The 26,631-nt window shown below is 37.8% G+C and overlaps 1 protein-coding gene across 3 annotated transcripts in view; it reads left to right on the top strand.

The window, feature by feature from the left end:
* Nucleotides 1-26,631, top strand: part of LOC122798133 (biotinidase-like) — a 363,716-nt gene that overhangs the window by 149,414 nt on the left and 187,671 nt on the right. For 2 of the 3 annotated variants that reach the window (XM_044066842.1, XM_044066840.1), the window contains exon 2: nt 1,468-1,704. In XM_044066842.1, the coding sequence (XP_043922777.1) occupies nt 1,486-1,704 (219 nt within the window). In that variant the 5' untranslated portion in view covers nt 1,468-1,485. The remainder of the gene's footprint in view (nt 1-1,467; nt 1,705-26,631) is intronic. The other variant, XM_044066843.1, reaches the window with a different exon arrangement.

Raw genomic sequence — 26,631 nt, 5'->3', positions numbered from 1 at the left:
AGTGGGTTTACTTGACAGAGGCACTGGGAACTAAGGTCGGGTGGCATGATGCCAGGGTAATCCTATGGGCTAGGCTTATAAAGGCTCCAGGGCCATTAGCCTAGTACACACCGATGAACCTATGAGATGCAATATCACAGTCTTTGGTTTCTCCTTCAGAGTGTATGATGGTGCAGCAGTTCTGCAGTAAGTCTCTTTCAGAGTCTGTCTGCCTACTTTAGGTAATAGAAGTCCAAGTATGCCTGCAGAAAGAAGCATGAATGTTGTGTCTTTCGACTTTTTCCCGGTTAGGGGTCGCCAGAGTGGAACTCTGGTCCACTAATGATTGGTAGTTGATTTTTACGTGCCGAGTTACCAGCCCTGATGCACAACCTTCAACGAAGGTACGCCCATTGACGCATGTCTCCATGCAGAAGACGCTCTAGCTGAGAATCGAACCGGACAGCGTCTTACTGTGAGGCGACAACGCTACCGCAGCACCACCACCGCAGATTAGAAAGAAGCATGAATGAATATCTGAAAATCTGAACATCTGTTTAAGTCTCTCCACTATATAATTCTTATTGAAAGGGGTAAGGCTTTGGAATTTCTTTTGTGCTAACTCTCTATTAATGGGTTCCAGCTGTTGTCACAAAATTCATTTTTAGTACCAGCCTTTGGGACAGTTGGTTTGTCTGTTCCAGATTTATTATTTCTGTGATTAAAATATGGCCTGAGAAAGAAGAGGGAGTACTGCCTTTGCAGATATTAAGCTTTCTTTCACATCCTGTGAGCTTTATCACCATTTCTGAACTCCTACTTTAATGCAGAGCAAGATAGTATTTATCTTTTGTATATCCAGCTTTGAGGTCTGTTCTTGATTATAATGGCAACTCTTTATCTGGTGGTCTGAATACTTATTGCTGAAAACAGTTACTCAGTGCAAAAGTCCAAAAGATGCGTTCTGCTTTGAAAAAATATCTGAATTTGCATGCATTCTGCTGAAAAGCTGGGCAAACAAATTATATGGCTTTACCTTCTCCGTTTTTCAGTGTTTTTCTTACATACTGATGTGATATAAGGAGAATAATAATATATGAAGGCAGATTAATACACTGTACCAATGGCACTATACAAACAATATTCAATGGCATCAGCAATAACAAATACAGCAATATGACTATCCCTATTATATATATATATGATGAAATTCACACATGCTTGAAAGTCAAAAGATTGAGCCAAAATGCTCAAAACCACCCCAAAAAAAAAAAACCAAAAACACCAGACACCTACTTTTGCAGGAGGCAAGTTATCTAAAAGTCCTTGTAATGAAATGGTTGTTAAACAGTTCACTTTCAAAAAATGTGAGTGGCCTTTCCTAATTAGTTACTTGGATAAGTTCCTCAAGGCAGTACTCTTACCATGTTGTAGTGAAATCTCAAATGTTTATTTTTATGCTTTTTTGTTTTTCTTTTTCTTCTTTAGATGTAACAAGACTCCAACATGATGACAAGAAGGCATTTGATGTCTGTCTTCCTCTTGTTCTGTGGAACCACATTTGTCTTCATTCATGGCAAACAGTACTATACTGCAGCTGTATATGAGCACAGTTCTATACTAAATCCTGATACTCATGCAATAATTGATCGAGAATCGGCTCTTAAGCTGATGAACAAAAATCTGGATATCTATGAGAAGCAAATTACTTTGTCTGCAGAAAAGGCAAGACTGATTTTTTTCTACTTGTTTTTAAGGGAACAATTTGAATTTATACTGGTAGATGTGTCTGGCATTGTTTAGTGGTGGAGTTGTTTTTTTATTTGGAAAGTTTCTGAACATATGTATGTCTAGAGATCTGCCTGGCAGGATGCTTTTAGCCTCAGCAAAGATGAGCGAATTATTAAGGAAATGAAAATAAAAAGTCGAGGTCTGTACTTGGATGAGCTTTGTTATGTGAAAAAAATATATAAATAACTAAACAGGAGTGGCTTTAGATGCTTCTTACCGGTATCTTGGCTAACTGATTTGGCATGTTATGAGTTTGTTGACTTTTGTTTTGGATATGTTTCATGCTAGAAAGAAATACAACTACCTCCTGCAGTAAATGTTTTTGCAGGTTTTCTAATTTGTGTGATAGCATAAGCTGATGCTTGCTGATTGTTGCATACATTGTTATATTACGAGATAACAGACTTCATCACTATAACTTTTAAAATATTAAGGTGCCCACTCTAGGAGGGAGGGGAGGGACTTCTGTGTGCAATTTGTTACACCTCTGGGGATGGTGGCATACAGCGATCAAAAGCCAGAGTGTTATTAAAAGTTTGGAATTAGTGGGTAGGGGTGGTCCTGAATGATGCTACGTGTGGTGATGTGTGTGACATCAGCATCTATGTTTGTTTAAGGCATTCCACACAACAGCATATCCTATACTGCTAGAGGCCTCACTTTGCATTTCCTCAATCCTTCCCTAATCCACCTATGACCAAGTCAGTTCCAGCTCCTAGGGGCAGTAGTGCCAGGAGGACTATACTTAAGAGCGGTAGAAACAGAAAGTTACAGATAGTCTGCTAGAAGGTACCCAGTGGTTGCCCTAAAAGTCATAATTTTATAAATAACGCATGTTTATTTATGTATCTGTAATCTGCTTACTGGGATGGAGCTCTTACCTAATGGACCAATTTCAGGGTCAGCCTGGTAAATGACAAAAAGATGCAAACATATATACAGTAAAGGAAGCTAAATGCAGTAAGTTACTTATTTGCTATTATCATTTGTTTACCAGGATAGTCTGATTGGGTCAGCAAAGTAAACCCATTTTCAGTGGATGCCCAGGGAGAAAAGATCCATACATCAATATGAAAAAAGACAAAGTATACAAAAGAGAAAAAAAAATTACAATAATTCTCCTAGTATAATAACATAATAATAGAAAGTCAGGTTATGAGCAAACTGTAGCAAAGTCAGAGTTTATCTTACAGAGTTGCAATAAATTGCATTGGTAATCAATAACAATTATATATACAAAGCAGAGTTAAGACAGGCACTGGGTGGCAGTGAAGAGTTACCAAATAGATGGGTAACTACAGCAGAGCTAATAAGAGAAACGGCTAGAAAGGTGCTTGGTATGACATCTGGACAGAGGAAGGACGACAAGAAGACATGGTGGTGGAATGAGGAAGTACAGGAGAATATACAGAGAAAGAGGTTGGCAAAGAAGTGGGATTGTCAGAGATGAAGAAAGTAGAGAGGAGTATAAGGAGATGAGGTGCATGGCAAAGAGAGAGGTGGAGAAGGCTAAGGATAAGGCATATGAAGAGTTGTATGAAAGGTTGGACACTAAGGAGGGAGAAAAAGACCTGTACCGATTGGCTAGACAGAGGGACCGAGCTAGTAAAGATGTGCAGCAGGTAAGGGTGATAAAGGATAATGAGGGAAATGTACTTACAAGCTAGGAGAGTGTGTTGAGCAGATGGAAAGAGTACTTTGAGGGGTTGATGGATGAAGAGAATGAGAGGGAGAGAAGGTTGGATGATGTGTGGATAGTGAATCATGAAGTGCAATGGATTAGCAAGGAGGATGTAAGGACAGTTATAAAAAGGATGAAGAATGGCAAGGCTGTTGGTCCAGATGACATACCTGTGGAACCATGGAGGTGTTTAGGTGAAATGGCAGTGGAGTTTTTAACCAGATTGTTTAATGAAATTTTAGAAAGTGAGAGGATGCCTGAGGAATGGAGAAAAAGTGTTTTGGTACCGATTTTTAAGAATAAGGGTGATGTGCAGAACTGTAGTAACTACAGAGGGATTAAACTGATCAGTCACAGCATGAAGTTATGGGAAAGAGTAGTGGAAACTAGGTTAAGAAGGGACATGATTATTAGTGATCAGCAGTATGGTTTCATGTCGGGAAAGAGCACTACAGATGTGATGTTTGCTCTGAGAGTGTTAATGGAGAAGTACAGAGAAGGTCAGAAGGAGTTGCATTGTGTTTTTGCAGACTTAGAGAAAGCATATGACAGGGTGCCTAGAGAGGAGTTGTGGTATTGTATGAGAAGTTGGGAGTGTCAGAGAAGTATGTAAGAGTGGTACAGGATATGTACGAGAGTAGTGTGACAGCAGTGAGGTCTGCGGTGGGAGTGTAGGATGCGTTTAAGGTGGAGATGGGATTACATCAAGGATCAGCTCTGAGCCCTTTCTTATTGCAATGGTGATGGACAGGTTGACAAAGGAGATCTGACAGGAGACCCCGTGGACTATGATGTTTACAGATGACATTGTGATTTGTAGTGAGAGTAGGGAACAGGTGGAGATGACCCTGGAGAGATGGAGATATGCTCTAGAGAAAAGAGGAATGAAGGTCATCTGGACTAAGACAGAATATATGTGTGTGAATGAGAGGGAGGATAGAGGAATGGTGAGGATGCAAGGAGCAGAGGTGGCGAAGGTGGACAAGTTTAAATACTTGGGATCCGTAGTTCAGAGTAATGGTGAGTGTGGAAGAGAGGTGAAGAAGAGAGTACAGGCAGGATGAAGTGGGTGGAGAAAAGTGTCAGGAGTGATTTGTGACAGATGAGTACCAGAGTGAAAGGGAAGGTCTACAAGAGGGTAGTGAGACCAGCTATGTTATATGGGTTGGAAACAGTGGCATTGACAAAAGGGAGGAGTCAGAGCTTGACGTGGCAGAGTTGAAGATATTAAGATTTGCACTGGGTGTGACGAGGATGGACAGGATTAGGAATAAGTATATTAGAGAGTCAGCCCAGGTTGGAAGGTTTGGAGACAAAGTCAGAGAGGCAAGATTACGTTGGTTTGGACATGTGCTGAGGAGGGATGCTGAGTATATTGGGAAAAAGATGCTAAGGATGAAGCTACCAGGTAACAGGAAAAGAGGAAGGCCTAAGATAAGGTTTATGGATGTGCTAAGAGAAGACATGCAGGTGGTCGGTGTGACAGAGCAAGATGCAGGGGACAGGAAGAAATGGAAACAGATGATCTGCTGTGGTGACCCCTAACGGGAACAGCTGAAAGAAGATAATTCACTGTAGATCACTTTTTAAAAAACAGTCCCATTCATATACAGTTGCATAGTGGTATGCACAATAAGAAGAGTAGCTGTAATGCAGTGCAGTAAATAAATAGGGACAGAAGTACAGAGGAGTTCTCAGGTAATATATAGATTGGAGATGAGTGCAGTTAAGGACAGAGGAGTCTAGGTATAGAGAAGTTACAGGAAGTGGATTTTGGAATGGAAGGAGGGAAATTAAAGTGGAAATGATTTGGGAAGGAAGTCCATACCTTTCAACCTCTCAGTGCAAGAAATCTGGACAAAGAATGACAAAATGAGGGGACAACGGCCCAAAAATAGGTGCATATTTTAAATATTACTCTTATAAGCTTAGACAGTTGGTAGAGTAACAGGATTTGCTTTAACATATATTTTCTGAAGGATTTAAAGTCTGAAACTCAAATGTATGTCATTATTTTGTGATTTCAATCCTCAGATCATTCCAGTAATTTGTCAGAAAAACAGATTTTATGAGGAACAAACTAAAATATGAGCCAAAAATCTGGACATTCTGCGAACATCTGTACAGTTGAGAGGTATGGAAGGAACAGATGGCAAGGTAGTAGCGCTGGAGAAAGAAGGGAAAGGGAATTAAATTAAATTATAGTATTAAATTGTTTAAATTGGGACAGGAGAAGTAAGAACAATAGGATAACTAGGTAAGCCTTGCAGAGAGAGAATCATACCTCTCAAGTGTACCTCATGACAAGGAACAACCTCATTTGGGGTCCTAAAAAGTTCAAGTTCCTCGAAGTCCCTCAAAGTTCCACATTGAAAGACTGTTACATTCATTGTTAGGAATTATTTTAAGTGAATTCCATTGTAAATATGAATGAATCATATTAATTCCTTAAAAGATCTTTATAAGTAAAACCAGCATATTTTAACCATTCTATGACCTTCCTATTTGAAGTTTAGTAAGCCATTAGTATGTGTTCCACATTTTGCCTATTTGTTCCACATTATGAGGCTATTGTTCCTCATTTTGGAGATGGAAGGTAGAGAGCTATGGAGAGAATAAATGTAAGTGAACTAATGATTAAAAGTAGCAGGAAAGGAATAAGTACTGGGGGATAAGAAAGTGATTAGACGAGAAAGTGCAGAACTGGGAATGATATATGCACAAGAGTGGCAGGGACAGTCCCAGGGATTTTTTGATTTGATTCTGGTCTTTGTTTACATTTCAATCTGGCTTTCTGGGTATGTCCCAGCTTTGACTGTGGGGGTTGGGAGAGGGGTGCTTACAGGAAATTTCAGTGGTTTTAGTCTAATTCTAACTCAAATTGCAGTTGTCATTCATTAGTTTTGGCTGTGCTTTTTATCCTCTGGAAAAAGTAGCCTTTTAGAAATTGTATGACACAACTTTCTACTACCTTGCAGGAAAGCATATGAGTATTGCAACTCTAAAACATTAGTAAACAGAGTTTTCTGTTCATTTCATTTTTTGTGTGCTGATTTCTAAAAGCTAACTAAATGAAGACTTGTTATAACATGACTGCCACTAGCTCTACAGAAAGCATATGAATGATGCAAGTTTCAAAGAGAAGTATAAACAGCCTTTTTGTTTCATGACTTATTGTTTTTTAGTCTCTGAATACTAGAAAACTATAATGACTTTCTGACCCACTGATTGCTCTATAAAAGCACATGTTCATTTTCTAGTCTAAAGTGATGATTTCTAAATACTAACCAAGTGCTCTGATGATTTCTAATTATAATCAATTGCACTGAATTTTATGATCTGTCTGCTCCTAATTCTGTAGAAACACAACTGATACAAAGTTTAAACATCAGTAGACAAACTCATGTATTCCTTTAATTTCATAATGGTTTTGTGCTGACTTCAGTCTGCTAGTCAAGTGCATTTATTTATTTTATTTATTTATTTATTTTACATTTGTTAACCGGGCTAGTCCAACTGGATACATGTCCATTTTCAGTGGAGGGCTATCTACTACATGATAATTAACAGTATATTGTCAAATACATACACATATTCAACCCATGACAGACAGTATGATACAGACTATTAGGAATAGGCATGGAGAAAAAGTACACAGTGTAAAGGATATGCAAGCATGCACAATACTTAGGACATTTGAATGAAATAGAAAGAGGAAGGTAAAAGGGATAGTGCTTTAAATTGAGTAACAGAATGGATAGAGTAATGTTGATAAAAATAGGATATTACAAGTAGGCAAAGTAAAGTAGTTTAGTGAAAAGTTGCTAGATAAAGAGGGCTTGTCTTAGTAGTATAGGTAATACTAAAACCATAAAGCTTGAAGAAAGAAAGATGTGTGCATGGGAGATGGCAGACAGGATGATCAGCTTGGGTAGTCACAGGAGCAAAGCCAGTGGTTGGCTAGGTAGTGTTTTAGTTTAGTTTTAAATATAGAGACGGATGTTTGGGATGTCAGGTTGGGAGGAAGTAGGTTCCATTTTTTACCAATTGAGTTGGAGAACATAGATTCTCCTGCAGTATTCCTAGATTGAGAGGTTTGAATTAGAATTTTGCTAGATGAGCCAAGGTTTTTAGGTTGTTATAGGGCTTAATAAGGGTGGAGAGCATAGAGTATGCCGTGGTGGTGAAGGGATTTCTGGGCTATCAGAGCTGATAGTATAGAATAAGGTGAGGTAGCTCTAGCCATCCAAGGTGGCGGAGGTTTTGCAGTGGTGTGTTTTATATGGGAGGATGTGGCAAATCTGGCAATGTTATTATAAAGTTTATTGATGTTATATTTGGATAGGTTTGTGTATATATGTAGAGATGAGATGATTTGATTCTATACAGTGAACCTAGTTTTCTATTAGTTGTTTTTATGGTTGAGTTGATATTTAAGTTGGTTGTCAATAGTTATGCCTAGGAGTTTGGTCGCGTTTAGCTGGGGAGATAAAGGCCATTGTTGTTGTGTAGAAGAGAAGTTATTAGGGGATTGGTGTGTAGGTTTGAAGAGAAGCAGTTTAGTTTTCTTAGGGTTTAGAAGTAAACAGTGATTAGAGAACCATTGCTCTATGGTAGTAAAAGTTTTTTGGGTAAGGTAGTGTAAGTCATCTTGGTTGGAGGCAGAACAAATGATGGTAGTATCGTCAGCGTATTGAATACAAGTAGATAGGGGGTGACATGGTGTAGGTCATTGATAAAGATGGAAAATAGAAGGGGACCTAGGATGGAGCCCTGAGGTACCCCTAGGGAGGATGCTAGGAGCTCTGAAAGATTATTGTTCCATAGCACTGCTTGTTTCCTATTTTGAAGGTAGGAAGTAAACCAGTTAAGTGCAATACTATCGAGAGAAATGGATTTTAGGCGATGCAGGAGTAGTTGGTGGTTCACCATGTCGAAAGCCTTAGATAGGTCTACAAAGAAGGCTGATGAAGGAAGATTGTTGTTTCGGTTGAAATTAATGGATTCGATAAAGGATAGTAAGGCTGTGGTGGTACTATGGTAAATCCATGTTGGCAGTTAGCTAGCAGATTATTTTGAAGGAGGTGATTGAGTAGTTGTTTATGGATGCATTTTTCCATTATTTTTGCAATGGGAGATAGAAGCGCAATAGGCGTAGTTTGAGTATTCAAAGGAATCCCCACCTTTGAAGAGTGGGATGATGTGGGAGATTTTCCAGAGTGAAGGTATGGTACTTTCTTTTATGGTTCTGTTAATTAGTATAGAGATTGGATATGCAACTGCTTTAGCTCCTAGCTGGAGATATTCTGCTGGGATTTTGTCGGCTGAGGGTGTGGAAGGTTTAAGTTTTTGAAGTAGGTATAGTATATATGATGTGGGTATAGGTTTGAGATAAAATGGTGGTGGGGTACAGTTAGAGGTGTCTAGTAAAGAAGGGTCAGGGTTTTGCTGGTTAGCTAGATTGAGTATTGTTGAGGTGAAGAAGTTATTAAAGGCATTAGCAGTATTTAAGGGCGAAGAGGGTGGGAGCCTATTGGGCTAGGAGTTTCTATTTTGCCGGGGGATAGTAGAGAGTTTATTGTATTCCAGAATTTCTTTGGCTGGTGTTGGGAGGAATTTTGTAGCTGGATGTAAAATCCTTTATCTTGTAGGATGGCTAGTTTAGTCAGGTTTCTTTTTTGTTTATAATTAAGGTGGTCAAGTGAGTATTTAGTGGTTCGCCATTTAGTCCAGGCTTTGTTTCTACTAATCATAAGTTATTTAGTGTTTGCTGAAAGCCATTTTGCAGTTCTAGATTTCATGTATATAGCGATAGAGCGTGGGGCATGATGATCAAGAATGGTAAGGAAGGTGTGGTTGAAGTGGTTAACAGCATCATCTAATGGCAGGGTTTGCAAAGGAGACCAGTTGACTAGGTTAAGTTCATATTGAAACTGATGGGGGTCAAAGAATTTTTTGTTACGACAAAAACGGATAAGAGGAGGTTTGGCTAGATTAGTTTTGTGTCTAATTATGTATGTTAGTGAGTGGTCACTAAGGTCATCTCTGTAGTGTATTTTTGCTGGGGACTGTTTATTAGGATCCAGTCTAGTATGGTTTCTTTATTGTTGGTTTTATTTGTTCTAGTTGTTGAGTTTATGGTTTGATGGAAACCATATAGGTTGATGTGGGTAGATGGATTCGTTTGTTTACATGTGTTCCAGTCAATGTTAAAGTCACCTAATAGTATAGTTTCTTGAGGGAGAGTTGTTGAGAACCAGTTCAGTAGGCTTTCTAATACCGGAGGATTGTTGCCTGGGGGAAGGTAAGTGCAGATAATATTTATTGTTTTATGTGGATTGAGGGATAGTTTGGCTATTATAATGTCTATGTAAGTGTTATTTGGAGGGGTATAGCTTGTTTTACATACTTCTAGTCCAATTTTGTATAGAATGGCTACTGGTCTTGTCTAAGGATGTTATAGCCAGGAGGAATAATTTCATTGTCTTTTATAGTGGATTTAAGCCAGGTTTCAGAAAGGCAGAGGATGTCATATTTATGGACTTCAAGTAGGGCGTGAAGGTTTGGGATTTTGTTACAAATGCTGCGAATATTGAGATGAGCTATAGAGAGAGATTTGGAATTTGTGTTCTGTAGAGAAGTCTTGGATTTTGTCTGTTGGGAATTAATGGGAGTTGCGAGGGTTTCAGGGCCTGGATTAGGGTGTATGTCACCATCTCTTAATGATGAACTTTGTTTGGGTGAGGAATCATAGAAGTTGATGTGCTTAGAGAGTATGAGAATTAGATATTTAATATGAGAGAGACGGTGGTATTTTGGTTCCAGATACGAGTTGTAGTATGTGGGACAAAGATATATAGTGTGTGTATTTGGGTGGATAGTTAGGGTGTATTTGCTTGGAATGGTAAGTGTAGAGTGAAGAGGATGCTCATAGTAAGTTAAGATATAGGTGGTAGTTAATATGGATAGTAGAAGGAATGGGTGGTGTATATGGGGCATGTTTAGCTAATTAATAGACTATGTTAATCCGAAGTATATTGTCAGAAGGGGCAGTCTGTGGAGGTAGGAGGAGATAGTAGTTATAGTGGGTGGGGACAGGAAGAGTCAGTGATTGGATTAGAATATGTTGGGTGTGGTTTTGTGGGGAATAAATGTAGAGGTTCCAGGGGCGGGTGGGATTTGGGGGCAGGGAGGGGAGAGAGAGAGAGATGGAGGGCTTAACGGAGTGGGATGAGCCAAAGGAGTAGAAGAGTGCTGGGAAAAACAATCAGCCAGGTGAAAGAAACAGGTAAGTAAGACAGAGATAGTGTGAGTAGTGTGTTACAAAACAGATGTTCAATGGACAGTGTTTATAAGGAGGTAGGTAGGCTGGTGGAGAGAGGGAGGAGGTATAGTAGAAGGGAGCTGAGTAGTAAGTAATATAGTAGTAAGGGAGCTGTGTAGTAATCAAAAGCAGGTTTGTGGGGGGGATATTGTGAGTAGGACAGAGTATGGGAGTAAGGAGAGCAAGGGCTTAATAGAGTGAGAGGAAGAGATAGTGATAGAGATAAGTGTTCAAGGGCACTAAAGGAAGGAGGGTGTAGTTCATAAGATAGGGACTGGTGATGGCTGCTGGTAGTCTTGGGCGGGGTGGTAGGCTAGTAACAGATTATTGGGTAATAATAAGGTTTTACATACATAGGCAGTTTTTACTTTAGGTAGGACGATGGACACCCTTAATGTCTGGTTGCAGCTAGTGGGCAGAGATCTGGATACAGTTCAACTCCGCCAGTAGGGCCAGGAGTCCAATATTAATGAAACAGATTTATAGGCAGTTTTTACTTTAGGTAGGACGATGGACACCCTTAATGTCTGGTTGCAGCTAGTGGGCAGAGATCTGGATACAGTTCAACTCCGCCAGTAGGGCCAGGAGTCCTATATTAATGGTCGCTTGGTCCCAATAGGAGGGGAAACAGATTTCCTAGATGTTCAACCCGTTCAGATGGGAGACGTGCAGCAGCCAGGCCAGTGGGGAGAATTAAAGATGCATTTCCTGGTACACATGCTGCATCTTGGTAACAGTTTGTAGTTGTGCCTGTTTAGTGACTGAGTCCCAGTCTGATAAGTGTTAGACCTACATGATACCATTCAAACTGTGGTTGCCATTCCAAGTTTCTCAGATGATAGCAGTGTCAGGGCTGTAACTAAACAGGAGCAGTATCAGGGCTGTAACTAAACAGGTCTCCTACCATGTTTACTACCTCATAATCTCTAATGTCTTATCCCCCACGGCGAATCAACACAAGATAAGTATATAATTTTTTTTTTCTATGTGTGCTGTTGTCTGACATCATATACTGCTTTTACACAATTATACAAAGTGTCATTGTAGTGTTACCACCTCTACCAAGTGTCCAAAGTGGGAATTTTTTATAAAAATCTGAGATTTTGCAGGACAACCCACACTACAGATAGTGCAAAGGACTGTATTTCAGTTTATTGCCTAAATGAAGTTTATTTTTCTATAATTTATTTATTATTTTTTGATTTCTATTTGTTTACCAGGAAAGTCTGACTAGGTCATAAATAACCCCTTTTCTGCAAAGGCCCTGGGAGAGAAGCTCCATCATTCATACATATGTAAAGTTTTTGTTGTGTCTTTCAGCTTTTCCCGGTTAGGGGTCGCCACAGCGGAACTCCGGTCTGCTAATGATTGGTAGTTGATTTTTATGTGGCGAGTTATCAGCCATGACGCACAACCTTCAACGAAGGTATGCCCATTCACACGTCTCCATGCAGAAGACGCTCTAGCTGAGAATCGAACCAGACAGCGACTTACTGTGAGGCGACAATGCTACCGCAGCACCACCACCGCAATGAAGTGGATTTATTTATGCTGTTTCCTATATTATTTAGGTTTTTCAAATACAAAATAATGGTTTATGCAACTTTTGAAGGAAACTTAACATTTTTGTCTTTGGGATGTTTGCTTTTATGATGTTCTTTCTCAGGACATAACTTTCCAAATAGGGACTATCCTGCATACAGCAGAAAATATGATAACCCTATGTTACTGCCATTATTGGAGATACATTGCACACATCGGAATCCTGTTTTATAATATGATATTATTTACTGAATTATCACTGTTCCTTAAAGCAGTACTACCTATCATTATGTCTAGATCAAAATTATCTTTTCACTTCAAAACTTGTTATGAGACCATGTGTTACTGAGTCTTCACACTGTTATGGGGGGGGGGGGATAATCACAAGGGTACCTCCATCTCTTGTCTGTATTACTGAGATCATACAATGTCACATTCTTTTAATGACGGCACTTGAACGATAATGCATCTGTGTTCCAATTTGCATGCTATTTCTGATCATACTGTGTTGTGCTCTATTTCATTTTCATTGTCTCTCTCTCTATGCTATAAAGGATGCTGTGTACGTCCTCAGCTAGTATGGCACCTTAAGTCTACAACTGATTTTTTTCTTTAGGACCTGCCCAGTAGCTATTCAGACCACTAAAAAAAATATATATATAAGCCACTTTTCCTAATTTTGGCAAGATGACAAGGATACTCTACACTTTCACATCACAATCGATAGTCTTCAACTCATCCTGTGTAGCCCTGCTGCATTTCCAAGGCATTTGCCACAGAGACATTTAAGTGATCTGTGAGTTTTACTGAAATAAAATGAATTACATATTGGGCTGGCATCCTGACACTCTGTTCTAACCAGACTAAGACAGTCATGTTAAAGTGAAACCGGAGTGACTGTATTCTGAGATCTCCTAGACCACAAAAATCTGCATTGTGTATTGTTGTGAATGCCTAGATATGCTACATGAAGCAGCATCATGTTACCTACTTGTATTCACAGCCTCATCCATGAATAATGTTTGCACAGTCCTCAGTGAAACAGGCTTGCCACATTATTATGCCTTTCAGTATACAGGCCATCTGCAACAAGATGTGTGACTGCTTCTAACTCTGTTTTACAAAACCTACATTTGTCTGTTTCTCTAATTTGCTCAATGGAGTTTGTAAAGAAAATGTGTACGTAGTCCACTGTCGTGGGCTGCCAATATTAACCTTTCATCTTTTGTTTAAATTCACTTCCCCTTAGCTATTCCTGCATTAGAACCTGATCTCATTAGGTTGTTCCAGGGGTTTTCTGTACTTGCAAGTGTATTTATGCATTTTCCACATTTCTTGCTTTCTCATGTGATCCTTCACTTTAATTCTTTCTTTTGTTTTTTGGCACATTCAGTTGCTGACTGATTTTTGTCTACTTTTGGATTGATTTACATTCCCGCTTAACACCAAGATCCTTCTGCTAAACTAAGCAGGGAAGTCATTTTAGACTTGTTCTCCTAATCTTTTAAAACTTTCACCATGTTTGGATCTGGTGAGGTCAGCAAATATGTATGTAGTCCTATGACTGCAGATCTATACATGTAATCATTTTTGAGGACGCCCATACCTCATTCGGAATGGGGAATATATAATCTTGGTATATACTTCTTCTTCTTTCGGCTTTTCCCGGTTAGGGGTCACCACAGCGGATCACCTGTCTGCTCATGATTGGCAGTAGAGTTGATTTTTATAAATCATTTGATAAGCATGAATCATTTTTCTTGTTTTCTGTCCAGCTGATCCAATACCTTTTGGGGCCAATCACCTCAAAACTGTAAGTTAGAACAGGAAGAGCAAATTGGTTATAGCTTTGACTTTGTTCCTTGATGTTAAGGCTATTTTCAGTATTAATTTTAGACTTCTAAAATATTCCCTAGTTGTTCATGTTTTATAATTAATCGTTCATCAATTCCCAACTATTTATACACTCCCTCCTGCTCAAGTTCCTTTGTATCACATTCCTGTCCCAGACTGATATTTTCTTGGTGCTGCAGCTTTCCTGCTTTAAAGGTTGCTTTTGCACATTTATCAAGACCAGATGATAATCTTATATAATCTGAAAAAGTTTTGACCACTTATAGTTGTGCTTTCAGTTCCTCATCTGATGATCTATACAATTTTAAATCATCCACAAAAGGAGGAGAAAAAGTCTTTACAGTTTGTTGTTTTCCTGGAACCAAATTGTAACCATGACCTAATCTGTTAAGTAGACAGCTTAATGGGTTAAGGGCAAGACAAAAGAGCAGCAGTGACAAAGAGTCACCCTGGAATATCCCCCTTTGAATTTTTATCCTTGGGATAATAATTTGCCCTTTATCATGGCTTAGCAGCAAAGTGGTTTGCCACTGCTTTATAGTCACTGTAATGTAATTGATGAATGTAGGTTGTATCTTACACATTTGTAAGCACTCTTTTATCCACTAATGTGGGATGCTTCAAATGTCTTTCTGTAGTCTATTCACACCATACTTAGATTCTAATGGTTAAGATAATTATCTTACAAGCAAGAGGTACAGGGTTTGTCTCTCACTAAGGGAAATTCGCTAGGCTTAAAAATGGTCCACAAGGGCAGCTAGCCTAGTACTTACCTATGAACCTATGAGGGACATAAAGGACAGTAATACAACCTATAATCTGTACAATTCTCCATAATGAATTTATTTAACAACAAATAAAACAAAGTATTATTCATTCTTTGTTACTCTCTTGTTCTACTGCTATCATAGAGTTTTCTTTTAAATGACCATAAACCCTGCCAGCATCAATTCCGGTGTATAGTTTTTACATCTTTGGAAGGCAAGTTATTGGTCTATAGTTTCTGGGATGTCTTCCAGGTTCACTCTTAATGTGGAGTATCATTTTTCCTGTTGTTAACCAGGTTGGCATCTGTTCAGGGTGCGCATATAAATAGTTCTTACTCATAGCTAAATCTTTGTGTAAAGATGTTAGTACTTTTAGCTAGAAGTTGGGTACCTAATCTGGGCCTGGGGTTTTCCAAGTATAAGCATGAGCTTTTCTTAAGTTTGTTTCAATTTCTCTGACTGTTACTTCACCCCATTTTACATCCCGTGCATTTGGACTTCTTATTCTTTCTTTTACATCTTCTATCCCTTTAGCATCTTTGTTATGTCCCACAAGATATTTCTCCAAAATGAGTCTATTTCTTCTTTTTTTTTTTGGTGGTGGTGTTTCCATTCCTTTTACCTTGTTTCTTAATTCATGAAATAAATCCAGAAGCATAAAAGCAATCAAGCGGACAACCGGAATAATAGATGTTTGGTAAAATTTATTGGTAAGCGCTTTCGGCTGCGAACTCCAGCCTTCCTCAGACAATTTTAAAACTCAGATTAAAATCCTTATATACCATTTACATAATAACCAGTTACCTAATGCATTTCATTCAATTCATGTTAATTAAGAACTTGCTTAAATACATATTATGCGTATATTGAATAGGCTAGATATTCTTTAAACACCTATAAAAATAACCTAACAACACTGAAGTGCTCAAAAAAATATATACATACTACATAATATAATATTGCACATGATCCCATTACATATGATAAATATGTAAAATATATGAAATATGTAAATTAATAAATTAAATTTTTATTTATTTTAAAAACAACTATCATCTATTAAAAGCTTTTAATTTTAAAATACTAGTAATGGAAATGGAATCATTAAGACCTGGAAATTGCGTGGCGTTTAAGTATATCTGCCACCAATATTCTTTTGATTCTAATATAATTTTCCAAGGCCCTCTTCTCGGAGATGGGACAACTTGTTCCAATACTATAAATTGAAATTTATGCAGAGGGTTTTGTACTACATGTCTATACAAGGCATTATTAAGTAAGTGCCTATTAATATCATAAACATGCTCATAAATGCGCTGTTTTAATTTTCGTTCAGTTTTTCCTATGTAGTAAGCTGAACATTGTGAACATATTGCAGCATAGACCACCCCAGAAGTGTTACAATTATATCTTCCTTTTATTTTTATCAGGGTGCCATTAATAAATGTTTGTTCAGTTTCCAAAATATAAGAACAGTAATTGCACATATTACATTTCCTCATTATACCCATAGTAGTACTCACTGTATTGGAACAAGTATTTCACCAATCCTTCAAATTCCTATCTCTTTTATATATGATGGATGGTTGTGCGCCTAAAAGGCTGACCAATTGCAAATCTCCCTTAATGAAAATCCAATTTTTCATCACCAGATTTTGAATATGCTCAGAGTCCTGTGTAAAAGTAGTAATAAATGCTATATTGCCCTTGCTACAATAGCTTGTTCTGACAGTATTAGAATTAAATTAATTTTGTTCAGCTGATGATGGTTGTTGCCCTAAATCTTGTTGCTCAAATTGCTGTATAACAGAAACTTCGGAACTTCCCAATAATGGTTTATAAAACCCATTTTTCCTTTTGTTGAAAACTTCATGAAATATACCATCAACAAACTGCTTGGGATATTCCCTATTTATAAACATATTCACAATGTAATGACATTCTTCAACAAATTCATCAAATTGAGAAACCATATGCGCTGCCCGAACCAGCTGCCCTTTTAAGACTGCCTTTTTAACATGTTGGGGATGATTACTACAAAAATGCAAAAATTTATTAGAATAAGTTTTCTTTCGATAAATATTAGCTTTCAGATTATTATATATTAAATCTTTTGATAAAGAAATATCTAAATATGCAATACTATCCATTCCTATCTCATGGGTGAAAGTCAAAAATTCAGTAGTGGCATTTATATAGTTCATAAATTCATCTATCAGTTCTATAGGGCTATTCCAAATAAAAAACAGATCATCCAAAAATCGACTATACAAATCTATATATTGCATGAATTCTGATTGAAACAAATACCTATGCTCCCAAACTGCCATAATCACATTGGCATATAATGTACCTATGGGGGAGCCCATTGCTACCCCCTTGATTTCTTTAAAATAATGTCCATCATGATCGATGTAATTGTTTGTCAAAATTAACTCTAATAAATGTACCAGTGCGTTTAGTTCATCCTGAGGTATAGGTACTATTTCTGAAAAAGTCAGTAGACCAAGTTAAACCTAACTGCTGTGGTATGCAAGTAAATAAATCTTTCACATCCACTGTAATGAACATAATTTGATGTACATTATTTATATGTAAGTTGTTGACCTTAGTGAGAAAATCCCAAGAATCACGACAAATATTTTTTAAGCTTTTCATTTTTTCTTTTAACCTCATATCAATATATTTGGCTATAAAATACATTTTTGAGCCCCCAGCATCTACAGTGGGATGCACTGGGGGATTTTGTAAATCCTTATGCAGTTTTGGTGCACCAAAAATAATAGGAATCTTGGGATTTTTCACTTGCATATATGCAAAGGCTTCATTGGTTATTTGCCCCTGCCATAGCATATCCTCCAAAAAAAAAATCAATTCTGGAATAAGAAATGTTAATTTCATTACTAGAAACTTCAATATATGTATCATCATATAAAATATGCAATAATTGCTGGTTATAATCAAAAGCATTCATTATAACTAGTCCACCCCCCTTGTTAGGTTGCAAAGCATTCATTAAAACTAGTCCACCCCCCTTGTCAGGTTGCATGATACGGACATCGCCATTTGATTTTAATGCATTTAATGTCTCATATTGTGCCTTAGTAAAGTTGTTATATTGGCATTGTCTATTTTGCTGCCGAAGATGATGTCTGAAATCAGGTTCGCAAATTTCCTCAAACAGCCTGATTTTTGAATGTAAAGGGGGTTTGTTAGACTAGGAATATGCATGGGATTACTTACCATGCCTGAAACTTGTTGGTGTATAGTCACTAGGTTCATTTTCCTAGTGACAAGTTTTAATTCAGTAATAAGATCTGTAATTCTTGCCCTTCTTTTCGGTACATACGTTAAGCCTTTACTGAAAATATTCGCATGTTCAATGGTAAGAACAGCCTGACTATAGTTATAAATGTGATAGTCACCTGTCGTATTAGAAATTAGCTGATATTTATTTTCATCAAATGAAAAATTGTCCAAACTTACTACATTTGATTGTAATTGTTCCGTGAACCCATCCTCTGCCTCCTCCATGTTTGCGTGTTGCTGACTCTCGGTTTGTAACCCTCCTTGTTGCGGAGACATTCTGATCGACGGAGATTGCCATCCTCTAAAGGGAACTGTTGCTGATTGTTAACATATTCATTATTGTGTGTTTGTGCACCATTATTTACCATGAGAAGAGAGGTTATGTCTGTTGAATCATTACGCCACTGCCCTCGCGATGGTTTTGGATAGGCTTGGCCTTTGGAATAGTCCATTTTATCTCTTTCTAATTTACGGGTTTTCCTTTCTGCCACAATCTTACTATAGTTATCTATTTGGGTGAAAACTTCAAGATATTGATTCTGACAGGCAGTGAATGCTGTTTGTTATTTTATTTTTGTATCAAGTGCTTGAATTTTAATATTTAATTCATCCATTTGTATTACATTATGCTTAACCAATACTTGAAGAAACTCACACCCCTGCCGATCAAATAACTGTAAAAGTTCCTTATGTAATGCGCGGTTTTCTTTTAAGCCTGTAGGATATTTCCAATACCTCAGGCCTTTGGGAACTTGTTGTCTTTTTATACATTCATTGAAATTAACATTTTCATGCACTAATTTTCGATACTGCCATACTGAATCAAGAAATTCATCCACCATTGTTGAAAAAGTAGGTGTGTGCATATTTCTCTCTACTGCATTATTTTGCACTTGATTTAACCATTGATATAAATGAATACCATTATCAACAGTATCATTATTTTGTACATCATCCCGTTCTTGTTACTGCAACTGCCCCGGGGATATACTGTCTGTACTATCGACACTATCCAGTCTATTATTTCTGAAATCAGGTAATCATGTTGTACAATTATTACCAGAAAGCTGCTGTATCATTTAGGTTAGACTTAACACCGAGTGCTGTAGGGTATCGAATTCGGCTCTTGTGACCACCGATGCTGCATCTTGCGTGCTGCCAGAAGCCATACCAAACTGTTATCATGAACCACAAACTTATGAAATAAATCCAGAAACACAAAAGCAATCAAGTGGACAACCGGAATAATAGATGTTTAGTAAAATTTATTGGTAAGCGCTTTCGGCTGCGAACTCCAGCCTTCATCAGACAATTTTAAAACTCAGATTAAAATCCTTATATACCATTTACATAATGACCAATTACCTAATGCATTTCATTCAATTAATGTTAATTGAAAACTTGCTTAAATACATATTATGCGTATATTGAATAGGCTAGATATTCTTTAAACACCTATAAAAATAACCTAACAACACTGAAGTGCTCAAAAAAATATATACATACTACATAATATAATATTGCACATGATCCCATTACATATGATAAATATGTAAAATATATGAAATATATGAAATATGTAAATTAATAAATCAAATTTTTATTTATTTTAAAAACAACTATCATCTATTAAAAGCTTTTAATTTTAAAATACTAGTAATGGAAATGGAATCATTAAGACCTGGAAATTGCGTGGCGTTTAAGTATATCTGCCACCAATATTCTTTTGATTCTAATATAATTTTCCAAGGCCCTCTTCTCGGAGATGGGACAACTTGTTCCAATACTATAAATTGAAATTTATGCAGAGGGTTTTGTACTACATGTCTATACAAGGCATTATTAAGTAAGTGCCTATTAATATCATAGACATGCTCATAAATGCGCTGTTTTAATTTTCGTTCAGTTTTTCCTATGTAGTAAGATGAACATTGTGAACATATTGCAGCATAGACCACCCCAGAAGTGTTACAATTATATCTTCCTTTTATTTTTATCAGGGTGCCATTAATAAATGTTTGTTCAGTTTCCAAAATATAAGAACAGTAATTGCACATATTACATTTCCTCATTATACCCTTAGTAGTACTTACTGTATTGGAACAAGTATTACACCAATCCTTCAAATTCCTATCTCTTTTATATATGATGGATGGTTGTGCGCCTAAAAGGCTGACCAATTGCAAATCTCCCTTAATGAAAATCCAATTTTTCATCACCAGATTTTTAATATGCTCAGAATCCTGTGTAAAAGTAGTAATAAATGCTATATTGCCCTTGTTACAATAGCTTGTTCTGACAGTATTAGAATTAAATTCATTTTGTTCAACTGATGATGGTTGTTGCCCTAAATCTTGTTGCTCAAATTGCTGTATAACAGAAACTTCAGAATTTCCCAATAATGGTTTATAAAACCCATTTTTCCTTTTGTTGAAAACTTCATGAAATATACCATCAACAAACTGCTTGGGATATTCCCTATTTATAAACATATTCACAATGTAATGACATTCTTCAACAAATTCATCAAATTGAGAAACCATATGTGCTGCCCGAACCAGCTGCCCTTTTAAGACTGCCTTTTTAACATGTTGGAGATGATTACTACAAAAATGCAAAAATTTATTAGAATAAGTTTTCTTTTGATAAATATTAGCTTTCAGATTATTATATATTAAATCTTTTGATAGGGAAATATCTAAATATGCAATACTATCCATTCCTATCTCATGGGTGAAAGTCAAAAATTCAGTAGTGGCATTTATATATTTCATAGGTAATTGGTCATTATGTAAATGGTATATAAGGATTTTAATCTGAGTTTTAAAAGTCTGATGAAGGCTGGAGTTCGCAGCCGAAAGTGCTTACCAATAAATTTTACCAAACATCTATTATTCCAGTTGTCCGCTTGATTGCTTTTGTGCTTCTGGATTTATTTCATAAGTTTGTGGTTCGTGATAACAGTTTGTTTCTTAATTCTGTAGAAAACTTTTGGGGGTCATCAATAAATTGCTTATTTTGTACTTTTCCTTTATATTTATCTGCATATCTTCTATTTTTTCTCCCTGTACTGAAACATTTAGCTTTTTATGTGCAATAGTGTATGACAGATCCTGGTCTGTTCAGACACTGTGCATTGCTTTTATCACATATATCTTTCTGAGTATTTTTATTGATCTCTTTCCTCTTCTGTAGTTTTCAAACAGACATTTATTGTCTTAATTGCTTTATACTTTTCTCTATTTGATGGTTCCATGATGGCATTTGACTTCTACCCTTCCCTTCCCTTACTACCCTAGTTTTTTTTTTTTGATAAGATTTTATCTGTTATTAATTTAGCTGCACAGTAATGCATCCTATTTTCTTCCATTATATTGCATGAATTTCTATGAACAATCCTGATTACTGTATTCATTTGTTTTATCAGACTTCTAACATTTTGGGTCTTGTTGACTTTCTGTAGTCTGTTTCTTTCACTGATCTTTCTCTAATAAATCAAGCAACTCTTCCCTTAGATCATTTTCTTCTGAACTAAGGGCACATTCTTTGTTGTCCATTTCCTGCAGGCATTCTACAGAAAGTTCCAGAATATTTGGATATTCTGTTCAGCTTATAGAGTCATAGGTGTTTACTAGGCTAATGACTACAGGGGCCTTTTTAAACTTAGCCATGCATCCTAATTCTCTGACAAGTGCTGGTACCCTTGATAAGTGTAGTCAGGGCCTTGGGAAATGAACATTCACAAGCAGTGGCCTGGGAGATGAACCATTTACAGGCTACCTGTGCCCAGGCAGCCAAACCAGAGATGAGTTTCCTGTCCCCCATCCAGTTGCATGGGAAGAACTCTGCTTCATATGGATGGAGAGCCTGTTCCAGAGACAAGGTAGTCTCTGGGATACATACCTATCTCTCCAGCAGGTCCTATTTATATCAGAGGCAAGGTTTAAGTCTTTAAAATGGGTAATTCTGGTGCTGTTTGTTTTGCTGATATGCAAGATGTCCACAGTGGGGTATGACAATGTCTTGTATGCCAGGCATAGATCTCCCCTGAACAGCCTGTAGGAGACAGAATACAGAGATAAGGCCTTGAGGCGGTTTGCATACTATATGTTACTTATACCCTGTATTCTTTAGTGAGGAACCTTTGTGGACATTCTAATTGTTGGATATGCCTGGTTAGGTATATACCAAAGGGTGGATTGTACTCAGTGATAGGTCTGATGAATACTGAATGAAGTGGAACAGTGACTTCCTTGGACCTAGATGCCATATATTTGTTTATAGGTTGAACAACACAGAATGATTTCCTCACTACTGTTCACGTGTGATGGAAAAATGCAAGATTACTGTCTACGTGTATCCCCAAGTCCCTGACTACAGGGTCATCTCTTAGGGGTGTATTGTCAATATGATTACCAGGGGTGGATGACTTCCCAAAGGATACTATTATGCATTTCTTGGCATTTAGTTTTAGTCCATGGCTATTTCACCAGTTGTCTTTCTGTGTCAGCCCTTCGTGGAGAACATTTGTGTCAGTGGGGGATTCAATAACCGCTCCTAATTTGAATCATCTGCATATTTAGTCAGGCAGAGGTCATTGATATTGTCCTTGACTTTAGAGAAGTAAATGCCAAAAAGGAGCAGTCCAAGGACCAATCCCTGAGGGACTCTGCTTCTGACTGGCCTCTTTGTAGAGGTGAACTCCCCAATTCTAACTTCCTGGGTCCTGTCTGTGAGCCAAATGGCTATCCATCGGATGACATAAAAGTTTGTACCTAGCCTCTTGAGTTTGTAAACAATGCCTGAGGGAATATTGTGGCAAATGACTTGGTCAGGTCAAGGTAGGCAGTGTGAACCATTTTGCCCTCATCCATTGCTTTGGTGACCTACTCAAAGAAGTTCAGTAGGTTGAGTAGTCGTGACCTGCATTTGAAACCACATTGGAATAGGCCCATTGTCTGCAGGTTTCCTATGTCATTACTGATTATTTCCATAATAATTCTTTCAATGGTTTTCAATACAAAACTAGTGAGACTTATGGGTCTGTAGTTTCCAGGGTCTGTAGATGGTTCACCTGTGTGCATAGGGATGACTGTTGCTGTTCTCCATTCATGAGAGATGAAGCGTGTTTGTAGGCTACAGTTAAATAGCAGTTCCAATAAGCCTGCTAGGTCATGTTTCAGATTATTTAGAAGGTGTCCTGGGATACTGTCTGGGCTCATTGATCCAGTGTTCTTGGCCTTAGAACATTAAAGACATGTTCCCTGGTGACAGGAAGGGGAGTTGTATTTGATGGCATTTCCTGAGGGAAGATTAAGGGGGGGAGAGCAGTCAAGTTGAAAACCCACCCACTGGGGATGCACATCCCAGTGCATTTCTTCATGCCAGTCCCTAGCCCAAATAAATGGGGAAGGGTACGTCAGGAATGGCATCAGGTGTAAAACTTGCCAAATGACATATGTTGACAACAATACAGATTTCCTTACAGGATCGGTCAAGGTCCGGGTTAACAGTGACCACCTCTAGTACTGTTAGCCAACAGGGTGTTGGTGGAAATTGGGCTACTGTTGGCCAAAGGAGAAGAAGAGGGGGAAGGTATGCCCAAAGGCAGGAAGATAGGAGGAAGGTTAGGAGTGTGGTAGTAAGGATAGGAACTTTGAATGTTGGCTGTATGACTGGTATCGGGAGAGAGCTAGCTGATATGATGGAGAGAAGGAAGGTCGAATCATTGTGCGTGCAAGAGATCAGATGGAAGAGGAGTAAGGCCAGGTGTATCGGATGTGAGTTCAAATTGTTCTGTCATGATGTGGATGGGAGGAGAAATGGAGTAGGGGTCATCCTGAAGGAACAGTATGCCAAGAGTGTTTTGGAGGTGAAAAGAGTGTCAGATAGAGTGATGCTTATGAAGCTGGAAATTGATGGTGTATTTTTTATTTATTTATTTATTTTTTATTTTTTTTTTTATTTGTTACTGCTAGTCTCTAGTGGATACATGTCCATTTTCAGCAGAGGCCCGAGGAGAAAAGCTCCAACACTATCAGACTAATACACTAATATATATGCAGTCATTACTATCTATATCTATACAAAAAAAAAAAAAAACTAATATATATAGTAACGCAAAAACAACAAATGCAAATACATTTTTCATGTACAAATCTGACTAGAAAACAATCAAAAATCTCAGGAGGGGGAGAGGAGAAAAGTTTATCAAAAACAATTTAAAGTTAAAACAATATCCGCAAGTAGCTAGTAAAACAAGTGACAAAGGTCTTGGCTAAGAAAGCATGTTAAAGGTTAATATATAGTAGGTTAGTAGGGCAAAGAGTTAAAATAAAAGAATTAAAAGGTTAAAGAATAAATAAAAGCAGAAAATGATGTAAAGAGAAAGAAATAATAACAGTACATAGGAATTAAGTACTAGAATTCTGGACTTAGGAGGGCAATAAAGGAGAGGAACAGTAAAAAAATAAAAGAAAAAAAAAAGAAAGGAGGTCAGGAGGAGGATAGCAGGATAAAAGAGTTAAGAGAAAACAGAGTAGAAAGGAAACCAGGAGAAGAAACAACAGAGTGGTAAGAAGGAGAGAGTGAAAGGAAGAAGTCAAGAGGAGGGAGGGGAGAAAAAAAAAAAAGGTTTAGAGCAAACAGTTACAGACTGAGAGAGGGGAGAGTAATAAGGGCAGTGAGGAGAGTCATAGTGAGTAGCAGAGCCTTTGTGAGTGTCAGGGTTTTTGCAGAGGTTTTGAAAAAGTGTAGCCAGGTCTATTCAGTTTAGAGGTACAGGAGTTGGTAAGAACCGACAGTGTTTGCAAATAAGGATCACCTGACTTATTATACATTATGAGAAAAGTAGTACAACAAGCTTATTATTAGATTGATTCAAGTAGATTATTTTTATAAGGAGTTTGATGAGTATTAGTGTGTGGTGTTTAGGTGGGGTAATTTATTATTTTGTGTGGATTTGTTGGAGGTAGTATATAGTTTTAGGAAGTTCAGTTTAGTTTTTGTTTTTAAGAGTTAAGACAGTGATGAGTCAGTTGGTTTTTAGACAAGTTAAGAATCTGGTGATACTGTGGTAGGCGTAGTTTTGAAGATTATCTGGCTGATATATATAAGGAGAGGAAGGAGGCATACAATAGAAAAGAATTGGGTGATAAAAGATAGGTTTTTAACTGAAGTGGTGGTAAATGTGGAGAGTTCAAAGGGCAGCCACTCTTGCTGCGAGTCAAGAAGACTGTCAAAAGAAGTGTAATTTAATGCAATAAATTTAGCTGATTTAGCATGGTTTAGTGAGCAGTTTGATGGAAAACAGTGCCATTTTGTAGGTGACTGGGAAAAAGCAGACAAATGGAAGGTAGGGAATTGAACAGTAGAGATTTAGTTTCTGGGGGAGGAGAGAGTTTTTTATGATGGAAGAGACAGATGCTGCAGTGAAGAGTTTAGAGTAGAGTGAAGACAGTGCGCAGGAGGAAGGGCAGCAGATGAGAGTGGAAGAGAGGAGATTGGTGGAGCAAGTGGCATAGTGGTGACAAGTGGATGTAGGGATGGAAGTGGAGAGGAGGTAGGGGACCTGGGATGGATAGTTTGGGAGATTTGATAGTAACAGGGAGTTGAGGGTAAAGGGTGGCAGGAGAGGATAGAGAGTGGATCCTTGTTGGACAGAGAGTATTACAGAGACATGAGTCAAGGACTGTAATCCCAGGGGCCCGGGCGTTGTATTAGAGGCGGTTATTGTTGAAGTTTTAATGGTTGAGTTCATCAGAGGAGAGAGGTCTAGAGATAGGAGAAGAGAGAGTTGAAGTATGTGTGCCATAGAGGAGAGGAGGTTAGAGAAGAGAGAGAGAAGGTACAGAAAGTATAAATCAGAGGATTTGGATAGAGTGTGAGTGGTTAAAGGGAATGTTATTTAAATGGATAATGGGTGGGCTTGTGGTTTGTGAGAGATAAAAATAGATGTGGATAGCCGAGAAGCAAGGAAGTTTTTTAGTTTTAGCAGAGGTGGGGATAGTAGATAGAGGGAATCCAGAATATCAGAGATTTTCCCCAACAGGTGTGGGAGTTTATGAGAAGATGGATGTTAATGGAGGTTGGAGATGGAGATGCAATGTTAGATTATGCAGCAGGTTGCAGATATTCAGCAGGGGTTGGGGTAGTTTATTAAGGATGAGGGTTTGTGTTTAGATAGAAGCTGGAAGTTTTTGACTTGCATGAGAGTACTAGTTTTTTGAGTTGTTGTAGAGGTTTGGGGTTGGGTTGGTGGAGGGTTGGGGAGAGTCATGTTTCGTCTAAAGTTTGACTGTTTGTTTGTTTTGTTGTTTGGGTCATTTGAAGTGGGTTAGGGGGGTTGTCCTGTGGGTAAGCTTTGGTTAGTTTTGGTGTTGCCA

Source organism: Protopterus annectens, chromosome 3.part1 (genome assembly GCF_019279795.1).
Source record: "Protopterus annectens isolate FY-2018-M chromosome 3.part1, PAN1.0, whole genome shotgun sequence".
Classification (NCBI taxonomy): Eukaryota; Metazoa; Chordata; order Ceratodontiformes; family Protopteridae; genus Protopterus; species Protopterus annectens.
Note: the sequence above shows the minus strand (reverse complement) of the source record. Positions and strands in the feature narration are given on the sequence as shown.